The sequence below is a fragment of the Eucyclogobius newberryi genome, unplaced genomic scaffold (genome assembly GCF_026437365.1).
Source record: "Eucyclogobius newberryi isolate DKJ021-1_F unplaced genomic scaffold, fEucNew1.0.hap1 SCAF_14, whole genome shotgun sequence".
In the NCBI taxonomy this organism is placed as follows: Eukaryota; Metazoa; Chordata; class Actinopteri; order Gobiiformes; family Gobiidae; genus Eucyclogobius; species Eucyclogobius newberryi.
In genome coordinates this window covers 21940586-21966987 of record NW_027315768.1, presented here as the reverse complement: position 1 = coordinate 21966987, position 26402 = coordinate 21940586, and the positions used below count along the sequence as shown (strand labels likewise).

Genomic DNA, 26402 nt, shown 5'->3' with positions numbered 1-26402 from the left:
ATGTTGGACTCCGCCAGGGCTGCCCTTTCTCACCGGTTCTGTTCATAGTTTTTATGGACAGAATTTCTAGGCGCAGTCAGGGGTCGGAGGGTGTCCGGTTTGGGGACCACAGGATCTCATCTGTGCTGTTTGCAGACGATGTTGTCCTGATGGCTCCATCAAACCCGGACCTGCAACATGCACTGGGACGGTTTGCAGCCGAGTGTGAAGCGGCTGGGATGAGAATCAGCACCTCCAAATCCGAGGCCATGGTTCTCGACCGGAAAAAGGTGGCTTGCCCTCTCCAGGTGGGTGGGGAGTCCTTGCCCCAAGTGGAGGAGTTCAAGTATCTCGGGGTCTTGTTCACGAGTGAGGGAAGGATGGAGCGTGAGATCGACAGGCGGATCGGTGCAGCAGCTGCAGTGATGCAGTCGCTGCATTGTGGTGAAGAGGGAGCTGAGCCGAAAGGCAAAGCTCTCTATTTACCGGTCGGTCTACGTTCTGACCTCACCTACGGTCATGAGCTTTGGGTAGTGACCGAAAGAACAAGATCGCGGATACAAGCGGTCGAAATGAGTTTCCTCCGCCGGGTGGCTGGGCGCTCCCTTAGAGATAGGGTGAGGAGCTCGGCCACACGGGGGGAGCTCGGAGTAGAGCCGCTGCTCCTCCACGTCGAGAGGAGCCAGCTGAGGTGGCTCGGGCATCTGTTCCGGATGCCTCCTGGGCGCCTCCCTCGGGAGGTGTTTCAGGCATGTCCCACCGGGAAGAGGCCCCAGGGAAGACCCAGGACACGCTGGAGAGACTATGTCTCCCGGCTGGCCTGGGAACGCCTCGGGATCCCCCCGGAGGAGTTAGAGGAAGTGTCTGGGGAGGAGGAAGTCTGGGAGTCCCTGCTCAGACTGCTGCCCCCGCGACCCGGCCCCGGATAAAGCGGCAGAAGATGGATGGATGGACGGAGAACACTGCATGCCCAACATAACATTGTAACAACTATAATACAAAATGTGGATTCACAGTTTAACGAGCATATGACAGGTTTTCATATTTTTCAAATTATTACTTCATTTGGTGGAATAGAAACCTGTGTTATTTGTCTAAATGTGTATAAGAGGCAGTTTGTCAAATGAAATTGAAAAAGTTGAAAATGGCCCCACAATGTTTTGAGCCACACTTTAGCACACACTTCTCATGCAGTTCCAGCGAGGGTGGAGCGATGCAGACTATACTTTTACTATACTGTATGCCATACTGTTCACTATGCACTGTAGTATTTTAGTTGAAGGCACTTGTGCCTTAGCAACTTAGCAGCGAGCGCTAACTGGATACAACGGAAAGGAATAACCTAACGGACTGTCTCGTAACAACAACACTGTAAATATGTTAAGCAGGGTTACAAAAAATCAGATCCAGGGAGTGTGTATGTGACCAGTGCCAGACAGGAAAAGGAAGCAGCACACTTTCAGACATTATGGGGTATGTGCAACAAATCATGAATGCAATGTACAAAGAAATGATAAAATAGTACACTATAGCTACAGGCATGCATTGTGTAACTTGGAAATTAATGTCAATTTTGTTGAACAGTTTACACATTTCAACCCCAAATGTTAATAACTGCAACAAACATAGATTCAATTTACCATCAGACACTAAGCCCTGAGGTAGTAAGACAATAAAGAAAGAAGAGATTTATGTACAGGACAAGGAGGGGTAACTGTGACTTCTTCTCCTGGAATCTCAGCAGTTTTTAATGAAAAAACTCCCCTTATTGCACTTATCCACTTATCCCGGCTGCAGCGAGAATAACTCACTGTATCGCTGCTGGCAACCTCAACAGTTACACAGCCATTCATTAGGCCTGGTGTGGTTCAAACAATATCTGGGCATCCTTTTTACTCAAAAATAGCTTAAAAAAATAATAAGATATTTTAAAGGGATGTGAAAGGCAAAGTAGACAATCAGACGTTGATAAAGGTAGTAAGATGGATGTTTAATAATAAAGTCAAGATTTAATATAAAGAGTAAAATATTCTTCTCCAATTTTGTGATGTTACAGGCTTATTCCTTAGTCCATCTGCGGAAAAAATGCAGTTGATTGGACATGATTTGGAAAAGCACCCACTTGTCTATTTAAGATCCCACAATTAAACCAAGCCATGGCGTCCAAGGAATAGTCTTTAGACCTCTGAGACAGTATTGTATCAAGGCACAGATCTGGGAAAGGTTACAGAAAAATGTGTCAGCAACATTGAAGGTTCCTATGAGCACAGTGGCACAGTTTGGAACCACCACAACTCTTCCTAGAGCTGGACTCGGCCAAACTGAGCCATCGGGGGAGAAGGGCTTTAGTCAGAGGGATGACCAAGAACCCAATGGTCACTCTGACAGATCTCCAGTGTGTCTTTGTGGAGAGGAGAACATTCCAGGAGAACAAGCATCTCTGCAGCACTCCACCAATCAGCCCTGTGTGTGCGAGTGGCCAGAGTGAAGCCACTTCTCAGTGAAAGGCACATGACAGCCAGTCTGGAGTTAGCAAAAACAGAAGCACTCTCAGACCATGAGAAGCGAAATTATCTGGTCTGATGAAACAAAGAATGAGCACTTTGGCTTGAATAGCAGGTGTCATGCCTGGAGGAATACAGGCACCACTCGTCACCTGGCCAGCACCATCCCTCCAGCGAAGCATGGTAGCATCACCCTATGGGGATTTTAGCACCAGAAACTGGGAGACTAGTCAGGACAAACAAACAACCTTCTTGTCTTTATGGGGTATCGTTTGTAGAATTTTGAGGCAAATATTGGATTTAATCCAAGGCTGTAATATAACAAAATGTAGAAAAGTGAAACGCTCTCCGGATACACCATAGGGCCATTTGAGTCTTTGTATCCCACAGTGTGTAGTTAACCTTGGGTCAATGTGATAGCTATCTTGGGGTTCCTATTGGTTTGGCAAAAAGAAAACAACTTTGCAACAATTATTAGACAAATGTATTATTAATTACCTTCATTGCAAGTTTCTATTGTCACAACCTGGAGCACGACAATAATTAAAACTGTAATGTCAACACAAAATGAACTAAAGGAGCCAGCTATTTCAACAAATACGGACTACGGGCACTGAAATAAATCTTTAAAATTGCTACTGCCATTCGTCTTGATTGATGGTTGATTTTTGTTGACTTTGGCTCACACATGGGACTCACTTCTCCAGAGACCAGGCCTGGTCGTACGCACTTTTGCCCGTTTACAACAATGTTACATTTTCCTACTACTAATTAGTATGCACGGGACGTGCATGAGTAGAGGAGTGGGTTAGTGAGTGTATGGAAGCGGGCGAACGCCTTACTTTTATACGCACTTTCGCAGCCCTGCTTTGCATGGGCTTCGGAACGAATAGGCCTCTGGCCAGCTTGTGGCGCTCGGGCCTAATAAAAGAGCTGTGATGCTGAACCAAAGTCCACAGTCTCAAGATGAAAGGTTGAGGGAAAGAAAACACGTCCTGGACCCGGACATGTCTCTTTCCACTCAGAGAGCTATCATTAGACAGAGGTTTGGGAAACTCTGATTCTTTCATCAGTATGTTCTGCTTCTTAGTCTCCATGGTAATAACTCTTCAAAGATTTTAGCTAATGTCTAAAAATATACAATGAAGTGGAGCAACAGAATAAAGAATTTAGGTCCTTGGGTTCAGCTAATTTACAGAGTCCAACTGAGTACAAGTGTTGAAACACACACACACACACACACACACACAGTTGACAAGGTGCAGAGGAGAGCATGGGATGGTAACATCCGGAAAAAGGATATATATATATATAGATATATCTATAAATATATATATATATATATATATATATATATATATAGATAGATATATATAGATAGATATATAGATAGATATATAGATATATAGATAGATAGATACAGATATAGATATAGATAGATATATAGATAGACAGATACACACACACACACACACACACACGCACACACACACAGTGTGCATAATGTCATATGATCCACTCTCCATAAAATAATTGATCAGAGCCGCACTGAAGCCCTAGATAGGACATGACCTTGATCTAGAGACTGCATCTCCCTGCATATCTGAGTCCAGTTTGCTGCGTGTTGTGATGGTGCTGTCACAGCATCTACCGAACAAAGAGTACTGAGAGGGTTAGAGGGTTAGAGGAGGGCTGATGGGTCTGTTGAGGCAGCCCAAAGAGAAAACATTGGCTGGCTTCATCGGTAGCCGTATACAATACATTGTATTAACATAAGTCATTATAAAGAAAGGATTGTATTGGTTAGGATTCTGTTTGAACAGAAAGATGATACTTCATATTTAAAAACCTGGTTAGTCAAAGCTGTCAGGTGAATGCTGCTGAGATTTGTCCTTGGTGCCAGAGCTTGAGTGTAGGGAGAAAAAGAAGGTGTTTTACTGCGATGTGTCTTCATTAGAATGCAGCACCAGGCTGCAGCTGTACACAGAGTGGCGAGAGAGGAATGATGAAACCATGGCTAAAAATAACACCCTCCCAGGATCCCCCCTCATACAGGCGTGTAAACATTCAGAGAGTCAGTGGCAGGCAGCACCAGCACTGCAGTCCTTCTCCTCTCACTCATAAAGCTCTGTTTACTTTGGCAAGCATCACGGTGAAGCTGTGCAATTAAAGCCATCTGCCTGCAACCTCACAGATGCAGCAAATTCAAATTATATAATATAGCCAACATTAAGAAGCAAACCTACAATCAGATAATAACATGAATGATTTCTATCACTAATGCATTTAGTGCTTTGTACGCAGGCAAACAATGTCAAAGTCTGTACGCAAACAAATCCTAATGAATGTTTCCATATTATTTACAGAGATGTATAGCAACAGTCATGAAATTGGCAGTGAATTCAATACAGAAGATGAATCTCCCAAAGCGGACTAAATCCTATCGAAATATTTATTTCTAAAATAAAACGTTGATAAAAACATGGATGTACATGACAGTTGTACATTAGGTATCTACAGGAAAATAGTTTGAAAAGGAGAGGGTAGAAGTGCAATCTTATGAAATCACATCGTTCAATGCAACGTGACGTAAACTATGCAAATGACCATATAGCTCAATACAAAAAATAAAATAAATATCCATGTGACTGCACTATTGCTCGTGTACAGCTGCCTGAGCCAGAAGACAAAAGGGAATCCTGGGAGGAACAAGAAAATAGATGAACCTTTGCAAAATATGACATTTACATGATTTATCCAGTGTTCAGCTCTGAACAGAAATAATGAACCAAATGCAGATTTGGTATTGAAAAAGGCCCCTAATCAATGAGCTTGGTACACCTGAGTGTATACATCATCAAGGCACTAAATTGATTCACCATGACAACCCAATAAAGATCATAAAGGATGTGCTTGTAGTTGAGACTGCATCCCCTAGGCACAAGCGTAACAAAACAGTTCTAACACATCTTTAAGAAGATGAACTATCAATGAAGTTGGTTCCATAGCACAGAACTGAGAAAATGCACTTTACATTAATTCATGACCAATTACTTCTTCTGCATAGTATCATAGCAACAAAAAGCAGGTGCCTGTCAAAAGCCATTGAACTGCAGTTCATGTTTGCCATTAACTGAGTGAATAGTGTATTATTGTCTATTATGTGAAGAAGACAACAAAAGGTCAACCCATTGTCTAGAGCAAATGTTTTAAATTAAAAAGAACAAGAAAAACATTCAGTAAAGTCAAGCACACAGTTATTTAAAAATAACTTACACAAGCTAAATTCACAGGAATATTTGAATGAATAAAAACAGTTTGAATCGCACAAATCCCTGTTCAGTAATTCAACCAATTAAATATAAACTACAAACCTTTTGGAAGAGCAGATTCCTCCTCATTGCTTGAAAGACTGTAAAGTAAGCCAAATATTGACTTGATATAGGAATAAATACCAATAGCCTTTCTACATGTTTGAAATATACAGTAGACAAAATGCAAGACCATTATTGACCTGTATCACCATTCCTGATAATAATGTCAATAAAATGTGTTTTTCTTGCTATGTCATTATGTATTTTTCACAATAAAAGCTTCTTTGTGTGCTCAGACTCAGGACTAAGCATAGATCATACAGTAACTGAGGGAAATGGGTTTCCATGGCAATACCATTCCCCCCTCCTTCCCAATGTAACATGTTAGGCTCCCTCTAAACCAGCTAACCCAACTTTGAAGGTGTGTGAGCCATGGATGTCCTGGATACTGGTGCCAGACAGCCATTTAAAACTGTTAATGTTTCGTGGGAATAATGGCCTGATCGACCACTGGCTGGACTGCATTAAGTCCTATTGAAAATAAGCTTGCAGAAAACATGACAACACATCAATGACAGGTAAAGATGTTATACGTATTATTTGGTTAATAAGTGCAACACGGAGACCTGAACATTTGGGATTAGGCTTAAGCTCTGACACAAACCAGTGTAATTGTGCCATCTAGTGGGCTGACTGTAAATATGAGTTTACATGACATTGTTACATATAGACATGGGTTATATACATAAGGACAGTTAAGAATAGGTCCAATTCCACATGTAATGAGTAAAAATGCCAACATTGGAGGACAGACCTTTTCACTTAGTGTTACTCATTATTGTCTTCTCACACCAACAAACTTTGTATGCTCCTTTATTTCTATTGTCATGTCAATATGGCTTCTCTCGCAAGTGTCATATTATAACACATTTCTAAATTCTGGAGACAAGCAGGTCCAGTGAGAGTACTAGGTGCATGGGTCAAGGAGTGTGAACATACAGCTCATATCCATATCCTGTCTGCGTTTGTGGTGTATTAAGGCCACTCTTGGAACATTGGTGCCAATAATGTTAAGACCACTTCTTGCTTTGCACAACTTAAAATGTATATATATATATATATATATATATATATATATATATATATATATATATATATATATATATTCTAAATAGTTGTGTGAACTCAAGGGTGCACGTTGGGTATATGTCACAGAGTAAAAGTTCATAGTGAAGTATCCTGTTAAGAGGCTTTTCTTCAGGGCCATTACTAACATATTACTTGCATTATCTGACAGGGATGTTGCTGGTGTACACATATTTAAAACGTTACAACGTGCGTGGCAAATCTGTATCTTCATCATTGTGGAACTCTGGTCAATCTCATTCTTGGCCAATGCATTCCTGTCTAGCAAACAACATTTTCAGTTTCATCATGACAAACAAAATTAAATCACTGTGGAATGTCATTGTAAGTAGCTTTGTCAAAATTGGCCTGTGTTTAATGCACAGGTCTTTCTTTTTTCACAGAGGTGGAGGGCCCTTACATTCCACTAGAGGGCGCACACTAGCTCGATGTGAGGTCCAGCTCTGTGTACAGTTGAAGGCTCTGAGTTCAGTGCACAAAAGGGCTTTAGATATGAATGCATACAGCTGGTAGAACATGCTGGCTGGACTTCTTTTGTGTTTCCAGGTGTTGTTTAGTGAGCCGAGCATCAGCACTAACAGTGGCTGGTATGCTCATGGCGCTTGCTGGTAAATCCCACTGAGTCATCAGCTGCATAGCTTTATCAGCCTCTGACAGGCTCTGGAGGGGTCATGTAATGTAGCTCACAAAGGCATATTAAAATGAATTAAGGAAATTACTTATTGTTTTGGGAAAATGTTGTATAAATTAAAACATTTTAGTTTAGCAATGTTTTAGGAATTATTTGTTGCCTAATTTACTAGACACATATAGATACAAGTTCTTCTTTTGAAGTTATTATATTCTTACTTTTTTTCAATAAAATGTATATAATATTTAGTTTCACTGTTTCTTACTCGCATTGCGGGAACTCTTACATTAACAAATTAGCACAGGACAGGTGGGGTGATGTATGTAGAGGCCACCAGAAAACAATAGACAAGATCAACCTGATAATAGGTGAGCAGCTAATTAAGTCAAAACCGTTTCCAGTTTCAACTCCTCCCTATGACTAAGCTAAGGGCAGTGTAAAATTCAAGCTTCTCAAAAAAAATGGCCGTAGTCGAAAGTGTAGTCTGTGAGTGTAGCCGAGACCTCAGGATTTAAAACAGAATTCTACCTTTTCTACCCTTAAATAGGTTCCTAAAATCTGAATCCTTTTACCTTGATGAGTAAGAGTGAGAACGAGGAACAGACACATGGCAGTCAGAAGTACAGAAATGCATGATTTATTTGCTTGACATAACTTCACTGCTGTATAACCCTTTTGATAGATCCCACAGTGGATCGAAGAGCTCCCCATTCAGTGTGGTGCCTATAGTCGCCTTTCTCCAGCAGGAACTGCCGCCCACTGAAGTTGGGATGTTCAAAAAACACCCAAGAACCTGCCAGAACCTTACAGGACAGTATCTCATTCCTCTGCCACTGTTCTGGGACAGACTTCATGTTATCTGTCAGCTCCATGGATTGACCACCAAAGTTTGGTCGATTAAACAGCCTCAGTTTGTATGGGCCTTTTGCCTAAAAAGCATATTGGAAACTCAATCACAGATAGGAACAATTTATACAAAAACGGAAAAAGAAAAAATACTCACACTTTTGATTATCCTGCAGGATCTCACACAATCATTGAAACCCATCCATTTGTGGAAGACATTATAGTCTCCTGGGCCAATGACATACTGGTAGCCCGTGTAGTTGCTGCGCTCATACAAGACCCACCAGCCGCCTTCTACCTTCAGGGAGTTGCATCGTCGAATGTAGCTGTGCAGATCAGTGGAGTCACCTTTGCAGTCATAGGACCTTCCCTTGAAGTCCTTATCCTCGAAAAATATAATCTGCAGAAATAGATTAGAAATGGAATAACGTTGCACATAGAAAGACTTTTGATTCGATGGTTGACTGAATTTCTCACCTTCTCCATGATGAGAGATATAAACGCCAGGCACACGCCAGTACTCTTTATATGAGGTGAGACAAAGCAACCAAATGCATGGTTAGCAGTGCATGAAACCTTTATTAGAGTTCAAATGTTTGATCTAGATTCTCCCTTTTGTTCATACTCATTGAATGGCCTTTCAGCAAAAAATAGCACAGTGCCAAGTATAGTAGATTTTCAACGATAAAAGCTTTACTTATAAACACAAAATAACCACGTAGATGATTTAGGCCTCATAAAACCCTAATTGAAAACTCACACTTGTGTATTGGCACATAGAACAGCACTATACTCTTTTGAATTAAATGAGGGTTAGAATTAAGCCTAAATACGATTTAAAAATATCAAACATTTCTGAAAAATGGCTCGATCATCCAGTTCACATTCAAGGGAAAACAAATGTGGATGAGGTCTTCAGCTTTGTAAATGAATGTGTCCGTTTGCTTAGCACTTAATTAATATAGTGTGCACTTCACAAAAAATATCCAAAATGAAAACTTTGACAGCGATTTTTGTGATGAATGAAAAACCTGACAATTTTTTAAGCCTATTCTACCTATTAGCCACTGTTAATATAAGATGTCAGGTACAAGATAAAATTATTGCTCATTGGGTAAAATTGCATCGTTAGTCAAATTTTAAACACAGAACACAGATAACTGTCAAGGTCAAATTCTTTATTCAAATGGAACACAAATGAAAACATTGGAATGAGGGCCTTCTTTTTTATGAAGACACCTCTGACTGGTTTGGATTGGGTGAAGCCTATAATTCTGTGACCATGCGGAGGGATCCTGCAGCGGGGGTGGATGCCCCCCAGTCTGTGTAGCTGTGATACTCTCCTTGGTCAAGGAAGTACTGCTGCCCGTGGTAGTCTGGTTTCTCAAAGAGGACCCACGCACCATCCATCACCACACAGGAGTGGAACTCGCGAAACTTGAAATCTTCAAAAACTGAACGACAATTCTCATCACACTCGGCCGCCTGACCAGCAAAGTCCAGTTCGTCAAAAAATTTGATTTTCCAAGACTTTCCATAGACCTGGATGAAACACAGAATTAGGAAGTCAGTAAGAGTTCTTGCTATGCATTATTGCTTTTGTGCATGTGACATTTGTGCTTGCATAAAAGGTATTTATTTACTTATTTGACAAGTTGGTGCTCTCATTTTTCACAACAATAAATGTGAGTGTGTGGTTATGAACAGTGCTTAGGTGGTCACTTCCTGTAGTTGCACCTGTCTTACATTTTTTATGGAGCGGCAGGAATTAATACTGTCATTGAAGCCCATCCATTGTCGGTGCTCAGGGTAGTCTCCAGGACTCAGGACATATTGGAAACCTCCATAGTTTGGGCGCTCATACAGCACCCAGCAGCCACTCTTGACTTTAATGGAATTGCAGTTGCTGAAGAAGGAGCGCAGGTCGGGACAGTCGGTGCTACACTCATAGCTCCGACCTTCAAAATGTTTATCCTCGAAGAACACAATCTGAAAGAGTCAGCCTTTGTTTTTAATTTGTAAATATTTCAACTACTTGTAAAATTGTAGCAATGAAAAAGGTCCCTTACCTTCCCCATGTTAATAATGTAGCTTGTTTCCCAACCAGCTGCAGCTGAGTTGTGGTTTATATCGAAATGCAGAATGTGCAGACCAGGGAAAGCCTTTGTTGGCTAAGAAAGCCCAATTTACATGTCAGCAAAATTGTTTGTTCAAGTTTGATTCGTTTTAATATACGTTCACACCTGTATGCATTTGTATAAAAATGATAAGTCAGTTCCAAGACTAAATAATATTGAAATAAACAAATGAATGGTATGCACCATTATGCTTTCACTAACATCATCTCTGAACCTTACATGCAGTGCTACATAAAACACTGTCTGTCAACTTACACAAAATAAATAAACACAATAGTATTCAAACAGCTGACATGTGCTTGCACAATGCAGATTTTTTAATGTGGTTATTTAAACAATGCACATATAAAGCAAAAATAAATACTATACAATGAAAAATGTCAAACATGAGACATAACTTCAGGTCTCAAAACAAATGAGGAGCTTGTGCCTTTCAGCCTAAGCTATCTGAGAAACAGAGCAACCCGTATAAGGTCTGCTCTCTCTTTCCATTTCTCTGGCCTTCTCTGGCCTTCATGAAATTATCCACGATCCCAGAGCTGCTTTGTCATCAACTTTCAAATCATTTGAATGACAAAAACGAGTTGGACCACGTATAAAGTATAAAAGCCCACTGGCAGCCACAGATTGTTGGACACATTCCCACAAACTCACATTGCATTAAACATGGGCAAAGTAAGGCACACACATATTATAGTAAAAATTAAACTCACAAAGATTATACACAAGTAATAACACAAATTATGATTTGTTTCCTTTTTTGCAGATCATCTTCTACGAGGAGAGGAACTTCCAGGGGCGCTCCTATGAGTGCATGAGCGACTGTGCTGACATGTCCACCTACATGAGCAGGTGTCAGTCCTGCAGGGTGGAGAGCGGCTGCTTCATGGTCTATGAGCGTCCCAACTACACAGGAAACCAATATTTCCTAAGGAGGGGGGAGTATTCTGACTATAACTCTTTTGGCATGAGTGGTTCTATCCGATCCTGCCGTCTGATCCCACAGGTAATTGTGATGTGTACTGTAAATATGTGCGTGTGTAGTTATTGACAAGCGTGTCAGTTTTCTGATCATAAAAGAAAATAATAAAGCACCTGTTTGATTAAATACAGCACAGAGGGTCCTATCGCCTGAGAATCTATGAGAGGGAGAACTTCCAGGGTCAAAATTTCGAGCTGCTGGAGGATTGCAACAACATCCAAGACCGTTACCGTATGCCTGACTGCCAGTCTTGTACAGTGATGGACGGCCACTGGCTGATGTACGAGCAGCCCCAGTACAGCGGCAGGATGATGTACCTGAGGCCCGGAGAGTACAGGAGCATGAGAGACGTGGGAAACAGTGGCATGAAGATCAGCTCTGTCAGGCGCGTCATGGATTCCTGCTAAAGCACAACTTCTCAAATGATGCGTTGACAAATAAAAGTGCATGAAACTCAACTGTGTCACAGTGTATTATAGAAATAATTCCATGCAAATGTGTTTACTTAGATGATATGGAAGAAATATTTGAATCTTATTCCTATATCTATATATTTGTACATGCATATAACCTATAGCTTAAACAAATTATAGATAAAAAAATGATAAAAACAACAAGTTACACTACATCCAGAATGTTGCCAAGTAAAGACTATTTAATATGCTCCCATTATTTAGTATGTTCATAATTATCTCATACAGAATCGCTCAAGTCTCACATGAGATAACAAACAAGCATAACTTTTGAGGAAGGGAAATAGAAATACTGACATCATTCTGACTTTATATTTAATAGATTGTGGTTCACACATACATAACTTTAAAGCTCAAGAACAGTCATGTAAAGCCATTTCTGGGTTTCAGCGTCCTGTCAACATTTTGAGTATTTTTCACCAGTGCTTCTCTTTTTCTGGTAAGATAAGATAAGATAACCTTTATTTGTCCCACAAGGGAGAAATCCCAGGGTTGCAACACAGATTAGACAGTGTAGGAACAGAAGTATAACAATACAAACAAAACTTAAAATAAAAATAACTTTTATAATCCCAATAATAACTCTTATAATTGGTAAAACCTAAAACAATAATAATTGCATTTCACTATACAAACGTATTTATTAAAACCCAGAAATCAGAAAAGGTTTATTGCCATTGCCAATGAACAAAATTCACAAACACAGGAACTTGCTTTGGTGATTTGGTGCAACATAAAACAATGAACAATGATAAAACAACATATATAAGTCAAAAAGGGCATGCATTAAAAAAAACAATTTAAATCTGCTATAGGATAAAAATAAAAAATAGGCTTACCAGTTACACAAAATGTACAGTTAAATTTACAATGTAGTGCACAAAGTGAACAGTGCAGTGAGTTAAGGATTAAATCAGTTAAAGTCAAGTTAAGGTGTTTAGAAGTGTTCATGAGTCCAACGGCAGAGGTAAAGAAACTGCTCCTGTGGCTGCACGTTCTGGTCCGGATGGACCGTAATAATGTAATAATGATAATTAGGCCCGAGCGCCACAAGCTGGCGAGAGGCCTATTAATCTCGTAAGGCCGTGCGAAGCACGGCTGCGAAAGTGCGCACGTAGTGCGCACAAAATCGAGCGCGAAGCGCTCGCCCACTTCCAAACACTCACTAACGCACTCCTCCACTCATGCACGCCCCGTGCATACTAATTAGTTGTAGGAAAATGGAACATTACCGTTGTAAACGGGCGAAGCCCGTGCAAAAGTTCGCACTAAACGAGCACTTTACATTGGGATGACGACCGCGAAGCGGTCGTCATCCCCATATAAAGCACTCATTTGCGCTAAGTAGCTCACGAATACGTTCCCCATCTCTTGCATGTTCCGTGCATATAAGCATGTAAGGCAAAAATTGAACATTATTACTGTATAGAGGGCCAAAAACACAAAGTGGGCGGAGCCCACTCAAAATTATCGAAAGTACCCGTCAGTGACCAGGGACCCACACCATGAGGTAGGAAAGCGCGAGCGCTTTCCGAAAATGTATAGTTTATGATATTTGAAAAATGGGAAACATTGTTTTCGCATCGGAATATTATTCTTTCTTTCTTTCTTCTTCTTCTTCTTCTTCTTCTCGGGACCAACCCCCCTATTTTTCACCCAGTGAACATTGACGAAAAGTCACAAAAATTTGCACGCCTCTAAAAATCGTGCCTCTCTACATTCTGGCTATTTCCCTTTTCTAAAATTAAAAAAATTGGCGCGTCAGCGCCCCCAAATGTACCAAAAATGCATTGAGAGATGGGAAATGACCCAAAAAAAATCTGATCGTAGAATCATGAAATTTGGCGCAGAGGTAGATGGTGACAAGAGAAGTAAAAAATATTATTACGGCAACGCCGTCCGCCCAACCAAATGTCGGCCATATTGCTTCAAAAATGGCTAAACATGACTTCGGAGTTTTTCCAAACGTCGTACTTTTACGAACTCCTCCCAGGGCGTTGGCCCTAAAAAGCTGAAATTTGGTGAAAATGCTACTGAGGAGTGGGACATCAAAAGTTATCCAAATTACATTGATACCTCTCACGGTCTCTGTGCGGCGAAGCCGCAAACTGTAGCTAGAATTTCAGAAATCTCCCATATTTAAAATTTCTGCCGTTTGCGCAGATAAAGTCCGAATTGCGTCAAATTAGAATCAGTTGTTAAACTCTTTGCCCTAAACCTACTTGAAGTGAAATAAATTCATTTGGCGCCACAGCGCCCCCTACAGATTTTATATGGAGGTTAAATGTTTAGTTTTGCGAAATTATATGAAATTTGACACACAACTCAATTTTAGCATCCCCATCAAAAAAGTCAATGACTCATGTCATAATTGTTATGGCGTTGCCGTAACGATGACCGAAACCTTTCATGTTATTCCAATGGGGAAATCGCCAGAACATGTTTACACTTTAGACTTTCACAAACTCCTCCCAGGGCGTCAGCCCTATTAACCTGAAATTTGGTGAGACTCATCTTCAAGACCATCAAAAGTTATCCACATTTTCATTCAAAGAGTCACGGTGTCTGTGCGGCAAAGCCGCACATTTTGCCAAGAATTCAAAATAAAATTGCTTTTTGATGGTAAAACAAAGGGGAGAAGATGTGACAGCGTCACAGATTCAGCAGTAGGCGTAATAAAAGGACAATTGGGGCGCGTTAGCGCCCCCTCCTCTTGCGGCGTGGCGGCGGTGTGGCGGCGGCGTGGCGGCGGCGTGGCGAGGGCCGATCATTGCCGCTTGCGGCTATATTTACATTTATTTTTAGAGACTGTCTTTCATGCCTGGCTTTTCACGCCTCTCTCCATGTGACAACAGAAATGGCCACTAATAATGTGTCACGCGGAAAGAGGTGATCTTACAATAGATCCATGAGTGAGACATTGGAGTTAGATAAGATAACCTTTATTTATTCCAATGTTGCAACACAGATTAGGTACAGAAACACGTTAGGCTCAGAAGTAAAATAATAAAAAGAAATGATAACTCTCATAAAAATAGTTTTTTTAATAAGTACTGTCATTTCACAGAAAAGACACACTTGCGTTACTCCTGTCACTATAGATAAAAATAAACAAATAAAGATAAAAATAAAATAATACAACAGCCAAAGCTGTGGCTCGTCTTAAACCCAAGGCAAACGTGTGAGATTCTTGAATGCACACAGAGAGAGACGGGCGGCCACAGGCGGCTGAGCGCTTGTGTGTTCTTCAAAACACCTTTGTGAAGCATAAAGTTCCCCAAACGTCTCGCTCCACCGTTTGAGAAGCTCTGCGTTTCACCATTCAAAAGATACAATGTCTAATTTAAATATTTAATTGCTTTGGTAAGTGGGCCTAAATTATTATAATTCTGAAACCCACTGAATGAAGTTAAAGCAAGGAATAATAGACAAAACATATAAAGTTCAAAATCTGTCTGAGATTATGCTATTTTATAATTTCAATATTACACATTTGCTTTGAAAATATGAGGTAAATTGTATTAAAATAATTGCCATAGTCTTAAACAAATATTAATCATAGTGATTTCATTAATATCATTTGTAAACAAAACATAAAACAAAGGGGCAAAAGGGTCCTAGCTATTACATTTATTCCTCTTTCCGAGCTGTCACCCACCTGTCCCATTTTGTTGAGCTGCTGCACTTGGCACTGTACCAGAAGCATACAGCCTGGAATAATAACCATTTACAGACCGATTAACACACATTATAGCCCTGTGTGCAACCCTGCTGATTCAGATATTCGCACAAAGGCACCATACATCAATCATGATGGGTATAAAAGTGAGTGAGAGTTTAGGCAGACCAAAGTACCCGTTCAATCAATTCAATCAGGGATACGATTGTGAACCACAATGGGCAGAGTAAGCATTTACACATATACATCTACAATAGTGTGCATTTCAATATTATTATGTACTTTTATTCCAGATCATCTTCTACGAGGACAAGAACTTTCAAGGACGTTCTTATGAGACCAGCAGCGACTGTGCTGAGCTCACTTCCTATTTGAATCGCTGTAACTCCTGTCGTGTGGAGAGCGGTTGCTTTGTGGTATATGAACGGCCAAACTACATGGGCCACCAGATGCTGGTGAGGAGAGGGGAGTATCCTGACAACCAGCGCCTGATGGGAATGAGCATGAGCGACTGCATTAGATCATGCCGCATGATCCCAATGGTATGAATGTACAAGCATAGAAAATATGCTGGTAAGTTGGCACTGTGGAAATTACACTGATCATTTGACAATGCTCACCTATTTACAGCACAAAGGCCCTTTCCAAATGAGGATCTATGAGAGGGAGAATTTTAGTGGTCAGATGAATGAGCTTGTAGATGACTGCGACTCCATCCAAGATCATTACCGTATGTCTAACTGCCAGTCTGCCCAAGTGATGGACGGCCACTGGCTTATGTACGAGCAGCCGCAGTACAGAGGCAAGATGATGTACCTGAAGCCTGGAGAGTACAAGAGCTTCAGAGAGATGGGAACAGGCCCCATGGACATGAGAATTGGATCAATGCGACGCATTATGGAGTCCTGCTAAACACAGGAGACACCAGATTGGAAATGTTATTGCTTAAAAATTGCATTAATAAATGTATGTTCAAATATACATTTACTACTTTGCTATATTGTTGGACTCCAGCATTTTGAAATAAAACGTTTCAGTTAAAGCTTGAATGTGACACATTATATTACGAGTTTATATACATTTATATAAGTATGTGCTAACTCATTTCTACCGACATGCTAACTTAAGCTGCTTAGTATAACAAAAAATACATTATATTATTGTATAAAGAGCTGTAGTTGTAGTTGTAGTTATGTAGCTCTTGTTACATAACAGATATATATATATATATATATATATATATATATACATTTCTTTTTTCTATTCATTATTTAAAGAAACATTTGCAGTTAATAAAAATGTATCATTATTTAATATTTGATTTTCAGCAATATATATATATATATATATATATATATATATATATATATATATATATATATATATATATATATATATATATATATGCTCCATTATGCTCCATCAAGCACAATTCCAAATTGGAAGGTTCCTGATTTATTGTTTATGTAAAGGACAATAATGTCTAGATGACTCTATGGAGCTTCAAACAGTTGGCCCAGTTTTCTATGACCCTGCTGGCTCATGAATTTGTACAATGGAAGCGCTCCCTACCTTTTTAACCTCAAGTATAAAAGTAACAGTTCACACCACCAGGTATGCACAGCCACCACAACCAAGACAGTCACCATGGGCAAGGCAAGTTCTACATTCTAATATTGTCTTTTTAAATGTTTTACTATTGTCTAATTCTAAAGCATCTGTATTACAATATTTCTACACATTGTATAACAATCATTTGTAAAATTGTTTTTGCCAGATCATTTTTTACGAGGACAGGAACTTCCAGGGTCGTCAATATGAGACCAGCAGTGACTGTCCCGAGCTGACCTCCTACCTGAGCAGGTGTCAGTCCTGCAGGGTGGAGAGCGGCTGCTTCATGGTCTATGATCGTCCCAACTACATGGGAAACCAGTATTTCATGAGGAGGGGCGAGTATTCTGACTACATGAGCATGATGGGAATGTCTGATTGCATCAGATCCTGTCGCATGATCCCCATGGTAAACATTCTGCATATTTCTACTTTCTAAATATTCCTCAATATTTCTCCCTGTTTGATTACAATTATGTTACTACACAGTATAGAGGAAACTACAAGATGAAGATCTACGAGAGGGAGAACTTTGGAGGTCAGATGTACGAGCTGATGAACGACTGTGACAACATCATGGACCGTTACCGTATGAACGACTGCATGTCCTGCAACGTGATGGACGGCCACTGGCTGATGTACGAGCAGCCCCACTACAGAGGCAAGATGATGTACTTCAGGCCTGGAGAGTACAGGAGCTTCAGAGAGATGGGGATGAGCGGGATGAGGTTTATGAGCATGAGGCGCATCATGGATTCTTGGTACTGAATATCAACTCAAACCCATGAATGAAAGAAGATATTCATGTATTTTCACTTTAATTGCCTGGTTGTTTGTAAGTTCCCATAACAAAGGGGCAAAAGCAAACAGAAGTCAGAGGAATGTCAAGAATGTCGGCATAGGACAAGACTGTCTTCTTAGAAATAATAAATACAATGTTGTTCAATTTCTTGAGTTATAATTATGATTTGTAAATACAATCACAGTAATACAAGCAGTAACACCAGAGGAAAAGTTAACTAGTAAAGAACAAATAACAATGTTGTTATAATAATAACAATGATAATACCGCTCATACGAACCATCCAAATGAGTCAGATTTTTACAATATATATTGCTTCTTATTCTTGGTCACACCAGTACAATGCACTGATTTGAGCTAAAGTCATTTTTAAGACAAGGTTCAGTTTAGTTTATTAAGATCCCCATTAACTCCTGACATACCAGTTGCCATTCTTCATGGGGTCTCCTCAAATTCATGACATATATTTTCATGTATAGCTGACCCACCCCTTAACACACCCACCCACCCAAATCCTTTGACTTAGACTTAGAATATTTAAGAGATTCAGTTTGCCATTTCAATGGATTGGTATTTCTAAAGGTTAAGGGAAGGTGCCAGTAAGAAAGAATTTCAGTTTTTTGTACATTCAATTAGTATCCAGTAGGGCTGGGCAAGTTAACGCGTTATTATCGCGTTAACTCATCACTTATTTAACGCAATCAATTATTTTAAGGCGCATTAACGCAGGTGGGATTCCCCTGGTCCGCATCAGTTCTAAAGCCTCGTACAAACCGCTGCGGACGAATCGCGCCCGATGCAGAATTTGAGCGCGTGTACATTAGAAAGACAAACGCACCGGACGCGCGTTCTCGACGCGCCGGACTCATGTCCGTAAAATACACTCAGCAGCAGACGTGTGTCCGAGTCGTCCTGCACATGCGCAGTCTACAAAGTCAGCGGCTATAGGCGCCAGCCGAGGCAACCTGCCGGGGGCCCGCGTGAGCAGGTCCCGCCGGGCGCCGGGGCCCCGCGTGAGCAGGTCCCGCTGGGGGCCCGCGTGAGCAGGTCCCGCTGGGGGCCCGCGTGAGCAGGTCCCGACGGGCGCCGTAGCTGGGGAGATCCTTGAGAAGGGCCCGGCGCGCGTCTTCATCTGAAAACGTGAATAATCTGGTGCCTTGGCAACTGGCTTAGTGCAGAGGAGTAAAAAAACACCCAGTTCTAGGAATCTACAAACGTTTTTGGTTCTTTTCGATGCCCTGGCAGTGGCAATAAGTTTTAGTTTTGTGTTTGATAACATTTTTTAAGTTAAAATGTACACAATGTATTTATTTTTATTTAACTGGTTTAGTGTTTGTTTGCACAACTCATGTTATGGCGCTTTAGTGTCAAGTTCTAAGAATGTACAAACTGTACTGAAGTGTTTTCTGGTTTAGGGACATTTGGTACTAAACTGGTTATGCTGCTCCTAAAATGTCTTTTGAGTGTCTAATGTTTAATGAGATTACAATGTTTCTGACGTTACCTCTGAAGTGGCCTGTTCATCTTTAACGATTGTGGCTCAGGATTTTGTGGCAAGTGAATACTTAATATTTTATTTAACTGCTACTGAATAAAAATGCTGATGCACTTTACACTTCTTTTGAATTAATTTTGAATTTTGCACGTAAAAATGCGATTAATCGTGATTAATCAGGGAAATAATGCGCTTAATCGCGACTAAAAATTTTAATCGTTGCCCAGCCCTAGTATCCAGACATTGGACCAATATTATGAAGGAAATGCATCACATGTTTCTGTTTCTGGTCTGGTTTCTGGTTTAGTAAAATAATAGAACATCATCTGCATATTAGGCAATTGTATGTTTGATCCCATCAATTGTAACACCACTGATTATTTTGATTGTCTAATATATTGGGCCTGTGATTCCAAATACAAAGTGAACAAAAGGGGAATGAGTGAAATCATATTCTAAAATAGCAGTATATTGGTACACAAGCTCTAAACTGTTCTTCGAATTTGTTCTTCCAGAAGAATTTTGTGAATGCCAAATGTCTTCATAAGACATGTGTCATGCATAAGACCCAAATAGCAGAATGTCCTCTTGTCTAATGAAGCCTACTGGACAAAACAAAACCATAGAAATTCTTCTATCAATTAATCAACAAGTTGATGAGATTGCAAAAGGCTTGTGTAGATTATTTCTTTATTTTACAAAATCAGATGAACTTGAAGTGATTCTACATGTCAAATTGTGTATTTTCAGAATTTTAACTAAAAGCATTAAATCTACATATTACCATTGTAATTTTTGATGTAATTACTGCAATGTCTGAGCCATAAAATCTCTTCTCTTAACACATGGCATGTTTATTGATTCACTCTAAATTGGTTGGCAATCATCTCAATAATCAATTAGTTGTGATTAATTGATTATATTGTTTCAGCCCCAAATGATACATGCCTGATTGTAGCCATGAGCTAATTTCCTGCATTTGCGCTCACAAACATGTTGTTCAACACTGATTATATTGGTGGCTGAAGTCTCTTGCCCAAGGACACAATGATTGTATGCACTGCTGCCCCAAGTGGTGACACCTGGTACTCTCAGTGGCCTCATCCAGTACTGACCAGGCTCCACCTTGCTTAGATTACAAGATCATGCTCAAGGACACTTTTTACATTGACATTGTCAATCAATAAGTATTTTGAAGATTCATAAAGGTAAACTTAATTATCATAATGTGATGTATTAATAAAGTGTGCATGCCAATTTCACATTTTTGCTTTTGTGTACACTTATCGAGCTTTTAATTATAATTAATTTTAATTTCTGATAATTCTGATAATTTCAAAGAATGGTTTGTTAGTCATATTTGTTCTAATATACTGAAACTATGCTCGTCTATGCGGGTGGAAACTATAATGGAATGCGCCTTTTTTATTGTGCCAATTTAGAGGCTTAACATATTCATAACATTTATTTAAAACACGATCTTCAGATTTTCAGAAGTTTTCATCAAAACAAAGATAAATTTCCTAAAACACAGACATGGCAAAAACAATATTAATTCAAAAACAAACTTTGACTATGTTGTCCAAGAACTTCCCAAGGACTTCCAAATTTATGTCTTAAAGGTGTTTACTTTAAACACAAATGTGTGATTAATTCCCATTAATGAAATAAAAAGCTTTGATATATTGAAGGAAACATTTAGCTTAGAGAAACAAAGAGCCAGTTTGTCACTAGCACTTGACACTTTTCACTATTTGCACTTTAAATTACATTTCATTTTAATTGCATACAGCACTTTAAGCATCAATTTGCACTTTAAAAAGACAATAACACTATTTTTTAAAATCACATTTTTAGATCTGGCGCACAGGGGCCCTTTGATTGAAGCCATCTATCCTGGAGGAAAAAAGGAGACAAATGGAGAAAATGACATTCAGACTTAATTTGGAAATGGACATAATTGGACTTTGGACCAATTGGGACTCTTATTTTAATCTAAATTTGCCGTGGTTTTGTTTCATTTGATATTTAGTTAAATAAATAGAGTCTACTTGTGTTCTTATTTTGATTTTCACTCTCTGGTCATGTTCTTTATTGTGCTGTATTTTATTTGTATTTATATTTTTTAATTGAAAACAAAAAAGAAATGCAAACAAATGTAGGCTTTGAACTGCACAGAATTTGTGAGATTTATTTTAATAAAATGCAGCTCTTATAGTGAGTACATACTAGGTACTATTTTTTTCTTTCTCTATTTTATGATAAAGGTTTCCTTAATTTAATAAATAAATGCATATGTCTGTGTTTTCCACTGTATTCAGAATACAGTACTCTGATTAGACCAAGAAACAGAATATGTACCAAAATAAATGTTAGTATTCAGGTATTCAGTATTCTGTAACTAAATACATTTTCAATGTGTCCTTCCCAACACTGTTTACAAGAAACACGTTCGAATATAGAACAACAATTACTAACTAAATGTGTCTATACTATACAGTACTTTTGTCACAGAGGTAAACAAAAGGTGGAGTTGCTATACTAATTCAAATGTCAAAGTCAAATAACCTTTGAACAGAGTTTTGAAAAGATAAAGATGGACATTTTGTTTTCTGGTTTATTATTTAAGCTGCTCTTTTCCTTTTTTGACTTCGTCTTTTATTCTCTGGTCTTGTTCTGTTTGTTTTGTCTGTCTGTTTTATTTTAAAACTACAACATTGTGACAACAACATCATGAAAATCTTAATTCTAACTCCAGTTCATGAATACTTTTGGTCAATAGCCAAAGGAAAATTCTCTTGTTCGGTATATGACTAAGCAACTGTGTAGGCTTTCCTGGGCTGCTGGGTCAGGATTTTGAATAATGGTGCGGCACAGTCATTGTGTCTGGCCAGGTATAAATGAAGCATGTTCTGACTGGATTGAATCAGTTTGAATCAGTTCTTTGAGAGACCTGTAAAACCACCATCACCATGGGCAAGGTAGGGATTAGTGACATTATTAAGGCACCAAAAAAATACAACATAACTGCATGTCAAAATTGTTTCTTTCAGATCATCTTCTACGAGGACAGGAACTTCCAGGGGCGCTCCTATGAGTGCATGAGTGACTGCTCTGACATGACCTCCTACCTGAGCAGGTGTCACTCCTGCAGGGTGGAGAGCGGCTGCTTCATGGTCTATGACCGTTCCAACTACATGGGAAACCAGTATTTCATGAGGAGGGGCGAGTATGCCGACTACATGAGCATGATGGGAATGAGTGGTGGAATCAGGTCTTGCCGTATGATCCCCATGGTGAGTATAAAAGATAAGTGAACATTTTGAAATAACATGAAAAACACACATTTTACAGTTATTTTATACTGACCAACAGCACAGAGGCCAGTTCAGGATGAGGATCTACGAGAGGGAGAACTTCGGTGGTCAGATGCATGAGCTGATGGACGACTGTGACAACATCATGGACCGCTATCGTATGAACGACTGCATGTCCTGCAATGTGATGGACGGCCACTGGCTGATGTACGAGCAGCCCCAGTACAGAGGCAAGATGATGTACTTCAGGCCTGGAGAGTACAGGAGCTTCAGAGAGATGGGCTGGAGCGGCAATAAGTTCATGAGCATGAGGCGCATCATGGACATGTGCTAAAAATAAATTATGAGCTGAATAAATTATTTGAATCTCTTACCACCACTGTTTATGGAATTGATTTATTCTACGTTATTTAAATGCTTGTATAAACAAAGACACTGAAAATATATACAATGTGTAATGTACAATATACAACAAGATAGCTTGAGTAAAGAAACTGGGTTGTATTCATTAAAACTTCAAAAGCAAAGCAGCCTATGTTATTTATTATCTTTCCCAAATCAATGTCTGCTACTTCATAACAATAAAAATAAAGACAAAAATAATAAAATACCCTTCACTAGTATGCTGGGATAAAATAACAATGACTCAAACTGAACTCATAACTCCACCTAGTGCAGGGGTGTCTAAATGATTTTAGTTGGCCATCACGGTTAGTAGTACTTTTTTACTTTAAAATCAGAAAGAAATCTGCCAACATAAACTAAATAACATTTGATGTGATGCAGAACTAACGTTAATGATTCAAGCGTTATTAAAGGTGTGGAGGCTCATTAAAAACTACATAAAATACAAATTAAGAATGATTCACTTCTTTGTCGACTGAGGCCTGATGCTCTGTATATGTTTCAAAATGCGGCTCTTGGTTAAAAGTTTGGACACCCCTTGTCTAGTGGGTCAAAGTAATAAAACAAAACAAATACAGACCAGAGACTAGAATTAGCCATAGTATTATGACAATGGTCACTTTAAGACTGCTCTTGTCAAGGTGACAAATGACATCCGCCTGAACACTGCCTCAGTCTTAATTCTGTTAGATCTGAGTGCTGCTTTTGACACTGTCGATCATGGGATCCTCTTACAGAGACTAGAGGACTGGGTGGGCATCACTGGCACTGCCCTAAACTGGTTAAGGTCCTATCTGGAAGACAGGAAGTACTTTGTTGAAATTGGTAGCTGTGTCTCAGACCACATGACCCTGACCTGTGGAGTGCCCCAAGGGTCAGTCCTGGGTCCCCTTCTGTTCAACCTCTACATGCTGCCGTTAGGTCAGTTGATACGCAGTGAAAATGTGTCCTATCACAATTATGCAGACTATGTTTCACTGTCGGGAGGTGAATATGAACCAGTGGATTCACTCTGTCACTGCATCCAACAGATCAGTGTGTGGATGCAAAACAACTTTCTCCAGCTGAACTCAGACAAGACTGAAATCATCGTTTTTGGCCACAAACACAAAGAGAAAGTGTTAGCGGTCACCTCCAGAGTCTCGCTCTAAAACCTACAAACCGAGTTAGAAATCTGGGGGTAATAATGGACTCAGACTTGAACTTTAACAGCCACATTAAATCAATAACATCAGCAGCTTTTGACCATCTAAAAAACATTGCCAAAATCAAAAATATAGTGTCCAAGCCAGATTCAGAGAGACTCATCCATTGGTTTGTCTCCAGTAGATTAGACTACTGTAACGGCTGCTCACTGGCCTCTCCAAACGAGCTGTAAAACAGCTGCAGTACATCCAGAACGCTGCTGCTCGGGTCCTGACTAGAACCAGGAAGTACGATCACATTAGTCCTGTTCTAAGGTCTCTGCACTGGCTCCCTGTGGCTCAGAGAATAGACTTTAAAGCAGCTCTGCTTGTGTACAAGTCTCTCCATGGCCTATCACCAAAGTACATCTCAGACATGTTAGTGACATATGAACCATCTCGAACTCTGAGGACCTCAGGGACCGGCCTCCTGCTGGTGCCCAGAGTCAGGACTAAACATGGACCGGCCTCCTGCTGGTGCCAGAGTCAGGACTAAACATGGACCGGCCTCCTGCTGGTGCCAGAGTCAGGACTGAACATGGACCGGCCTCCTGCTGGTGCCAGAGTCAGGACTAAACATGGACCGGCCTCCTGCTGGTGCCAGAGTCAGGACTAAACATGGACCGGCCTCCTGCTGGTGCCAGAGTCAGGACTAAACATGGACCGGCCTCCTGCTGGTGCCCAGAGTCAGGACTAAACATGGACCGGCCTCCTGCTGGTGCCAGAGTCAGGACTAAATATGGACCGGCCTCCTGCTGGTGCCAGAGTCAGGACTAAACATGGACCGGCCTCCTGCTGGTGCCAGAGTCGGGACTAAACATGGACCGGCCTCCTGCTGGTGCCAGAGTCGGGACTAAACATGGACCGGCCTCCTGCTGGTGCCAGAGTCGGGACTAAACATGGACCGGTCTCCTGCTGTTGCCAGAGTCAGGACTAAACATGGATCGGCCTCCTGCTGGTGCCAGAGTCAGGACTAAACATGGACCGGCCTCCTGCTGGTGCCCAGAGTCAGGACTAAACATGGACCGGCCTCCTGCTGGTGCCAGAGTCAGGACTAAACATGGGGAATCTGCGTTTCAGTTTTATGCAACTAAAATCTGGAACAATCTTCCTGAAGATGTGAGACAGGCTTCTACTCTGACAATGTTCAAATCCAAGCTAAAAACAGTTTTGTTTAGCTGCGCATATGACTGAAAGGATGTTTCTTTGCAAACTTCTCTTTTTTGTTTGTGATTTCATTAGTTTTTGGACAATCAGTTGGACTGATTTAAAAGGGAGTTGGACTCCGAAACACATTGGACGTGTAAAAGTACGTACAATCAGTTGGACTGATTTAAAAAGGATTTAAAAAGGAGTTGGACTCCAAAAACACGTTACCCTTTGTGGCTAGGTGTTTTTTATTTAATGTTTTAATTAGTTATTTTTTTTGTATTTCTGTTTCTGTAATTTCTTTGTGATTTGAATGCATTTTTCCTGCTGTGAAGCACTTTGAATTGTCTTGTGTATGAAATGTGCTCTACAAATAAACTTGCCTTGCCTTAAGCCAGGGGTGGGCAAACTACAGTCCGCGGGCCACATACGGCCTGTTTGTCTTTATAATCCGGCCCGTCAATTATGCCAAGTAATATTTGGAAAAAATACATAATTATTTGTATTTTTTTTTTGCCCTTAGACATCTGTCTGCACTTATATCCTTAATAAAGATTACGTGAAATTCATTAAATAATATATTCAATAGCCTATATTTGACAGAAAAGTTATATTTTATTTGATATTAAATAAAAATTAAATCGCAGGCCGGCCCTCCGCTACTTGCCTGGATTCAAATATGGCCCTCGGAGGAAAATAATTGCCCACCCCTGCTTTAAGCTGACCTAAATACAACATTGTTACAGT

The 26402-nt window shown here is 40.1% G+C and overlaps 6 protein-coding genes across 6 annotated transcripts; 4 read left to right on the top strand and 2 right to left on the bottom strand.

Moving 5' to 3' along the window:
- Window positions 1-8188: 8188 nt before the first annotated feature.
- On the bottom strand, window positions 8189-8922 carry LOC140359809 (gamma-crystallin S-1-like). The gene is made up of 3 exons (XM_072444996.1): window positions 8898-8922; window positions 8578-8820; window positions 8189-8503 (listed from the first exon to the last, which is right to left on the bottom strand). Exons 1-3 carry the CDS (start codon window positions 8904-8906, stop codon window positions 8231-8233), a joined length of 525 nt encoding a protein of 174 aa, XP_072301097.1. The 5' UTR covers window positions 8907-8922; the 3' UTR covers window positions 8189-8230.
- Window positions 8923-9640: 718 nt separating this feature from the next.
- On the bottom strand, window positions 9641-10565 carry LOC140359807 (gamma-crystallin M2-like). Its single transcript, XM_072444994.1, has 3 exons — window positions 10490-10565; window positions 10167-10409; window positions 9641-9962 (listed from the first exon to the last, which is right to left on the bottom strand). Exons 1-3 carry the CDS (start codon window positions 10496-10498, stop codon window positions 9687-9689), a joined length of 528 nt encoding a protein of 175 aa, XP_072301095.1. The 5' UTR covers window positions 10499-10565; the 3' UTR covers window positions 9641-9686.
- Window positions 10566-11294: 729 nt separating this feature from the next.
- Window positions 11295-11998, top strand: LOC140359808 (gamma-crystallin M3-like). The gene is made up of 2 exons (XM_072444995.1): window positions 11295-11564; window positions 11672-11998. Exons 1-2 carry the CDS (start codon window positions 11373-11375, stop codon window positions 11945-11947), a joined length of 468 nt encoding a protein of 155 aa, XP_072301096.1. The 5' UTR covers window positions 11295-11372; the 3' UTR covers window positions 11948-11998.
- Window positions 11999-15837: 3839 nt separating this feature from the next.
- On the top strand, window positions 15838-16673 carry LOC140359806 (gamma-crystallin M3-like). The gene is made up of 3 exons (XM_072444993.1): window positions 15838-15918; window positions 15986-16234; window positions 16323-16673. The coding sequence occupies exons 1-3, from the start codon at window positions 15910-15912 to the stop codon at window positions 16602-16604; spliced, it is 540 nt and encodes a 179-aa protein (XP_072301094.1). The 5' UTR covers window positions 15838-15909; the 3' UTR covers window positions 16605-16673.
- Window positions 16674-17444: 771 nt separating this feature from the next.
- Window positions 17445-18249, top strand: LOC140359805 (gamma-crystallin M2-like). The gene is made up of 2 exons (XM_072444992.1): window positions 17445-17712; window positions 17793-18249. Exons 1-2 carry the CDS (start codon window positions 17590-17592, stop codon window positions 18069-18071), a joined length of 402 nt encoding a protein of 133 aa, XP_072301093.1. The 5' UTR covers window positions 17445-17589; the 3' UTR covers window positions 18072-18249.
- Window positions 18250-22444: 4195 nt separating this feature from the next.
- LOC140359804 (gamma-crystallin M3-like) lies at window positions 22445-23290 on the top strand. The gene is made up of 3 exons (XM_072444991.1): window positions 22445-22581; window positions 22654-22896; window positions 22976-23290. The coding sequence occupies exons 1-3, from the start codon at window positions 22573-22575 to the stop codon at window positions 23249-23251; spliced, it is 528 nt and encodes a 175-aa protein (XP_072301092.1). The 5' UTR covers window positions 22445-22572; the 3' UTR covers window positions 23252-23290.
- Window positions 23291-26402: the final 3112 nt, after the last annotated feature.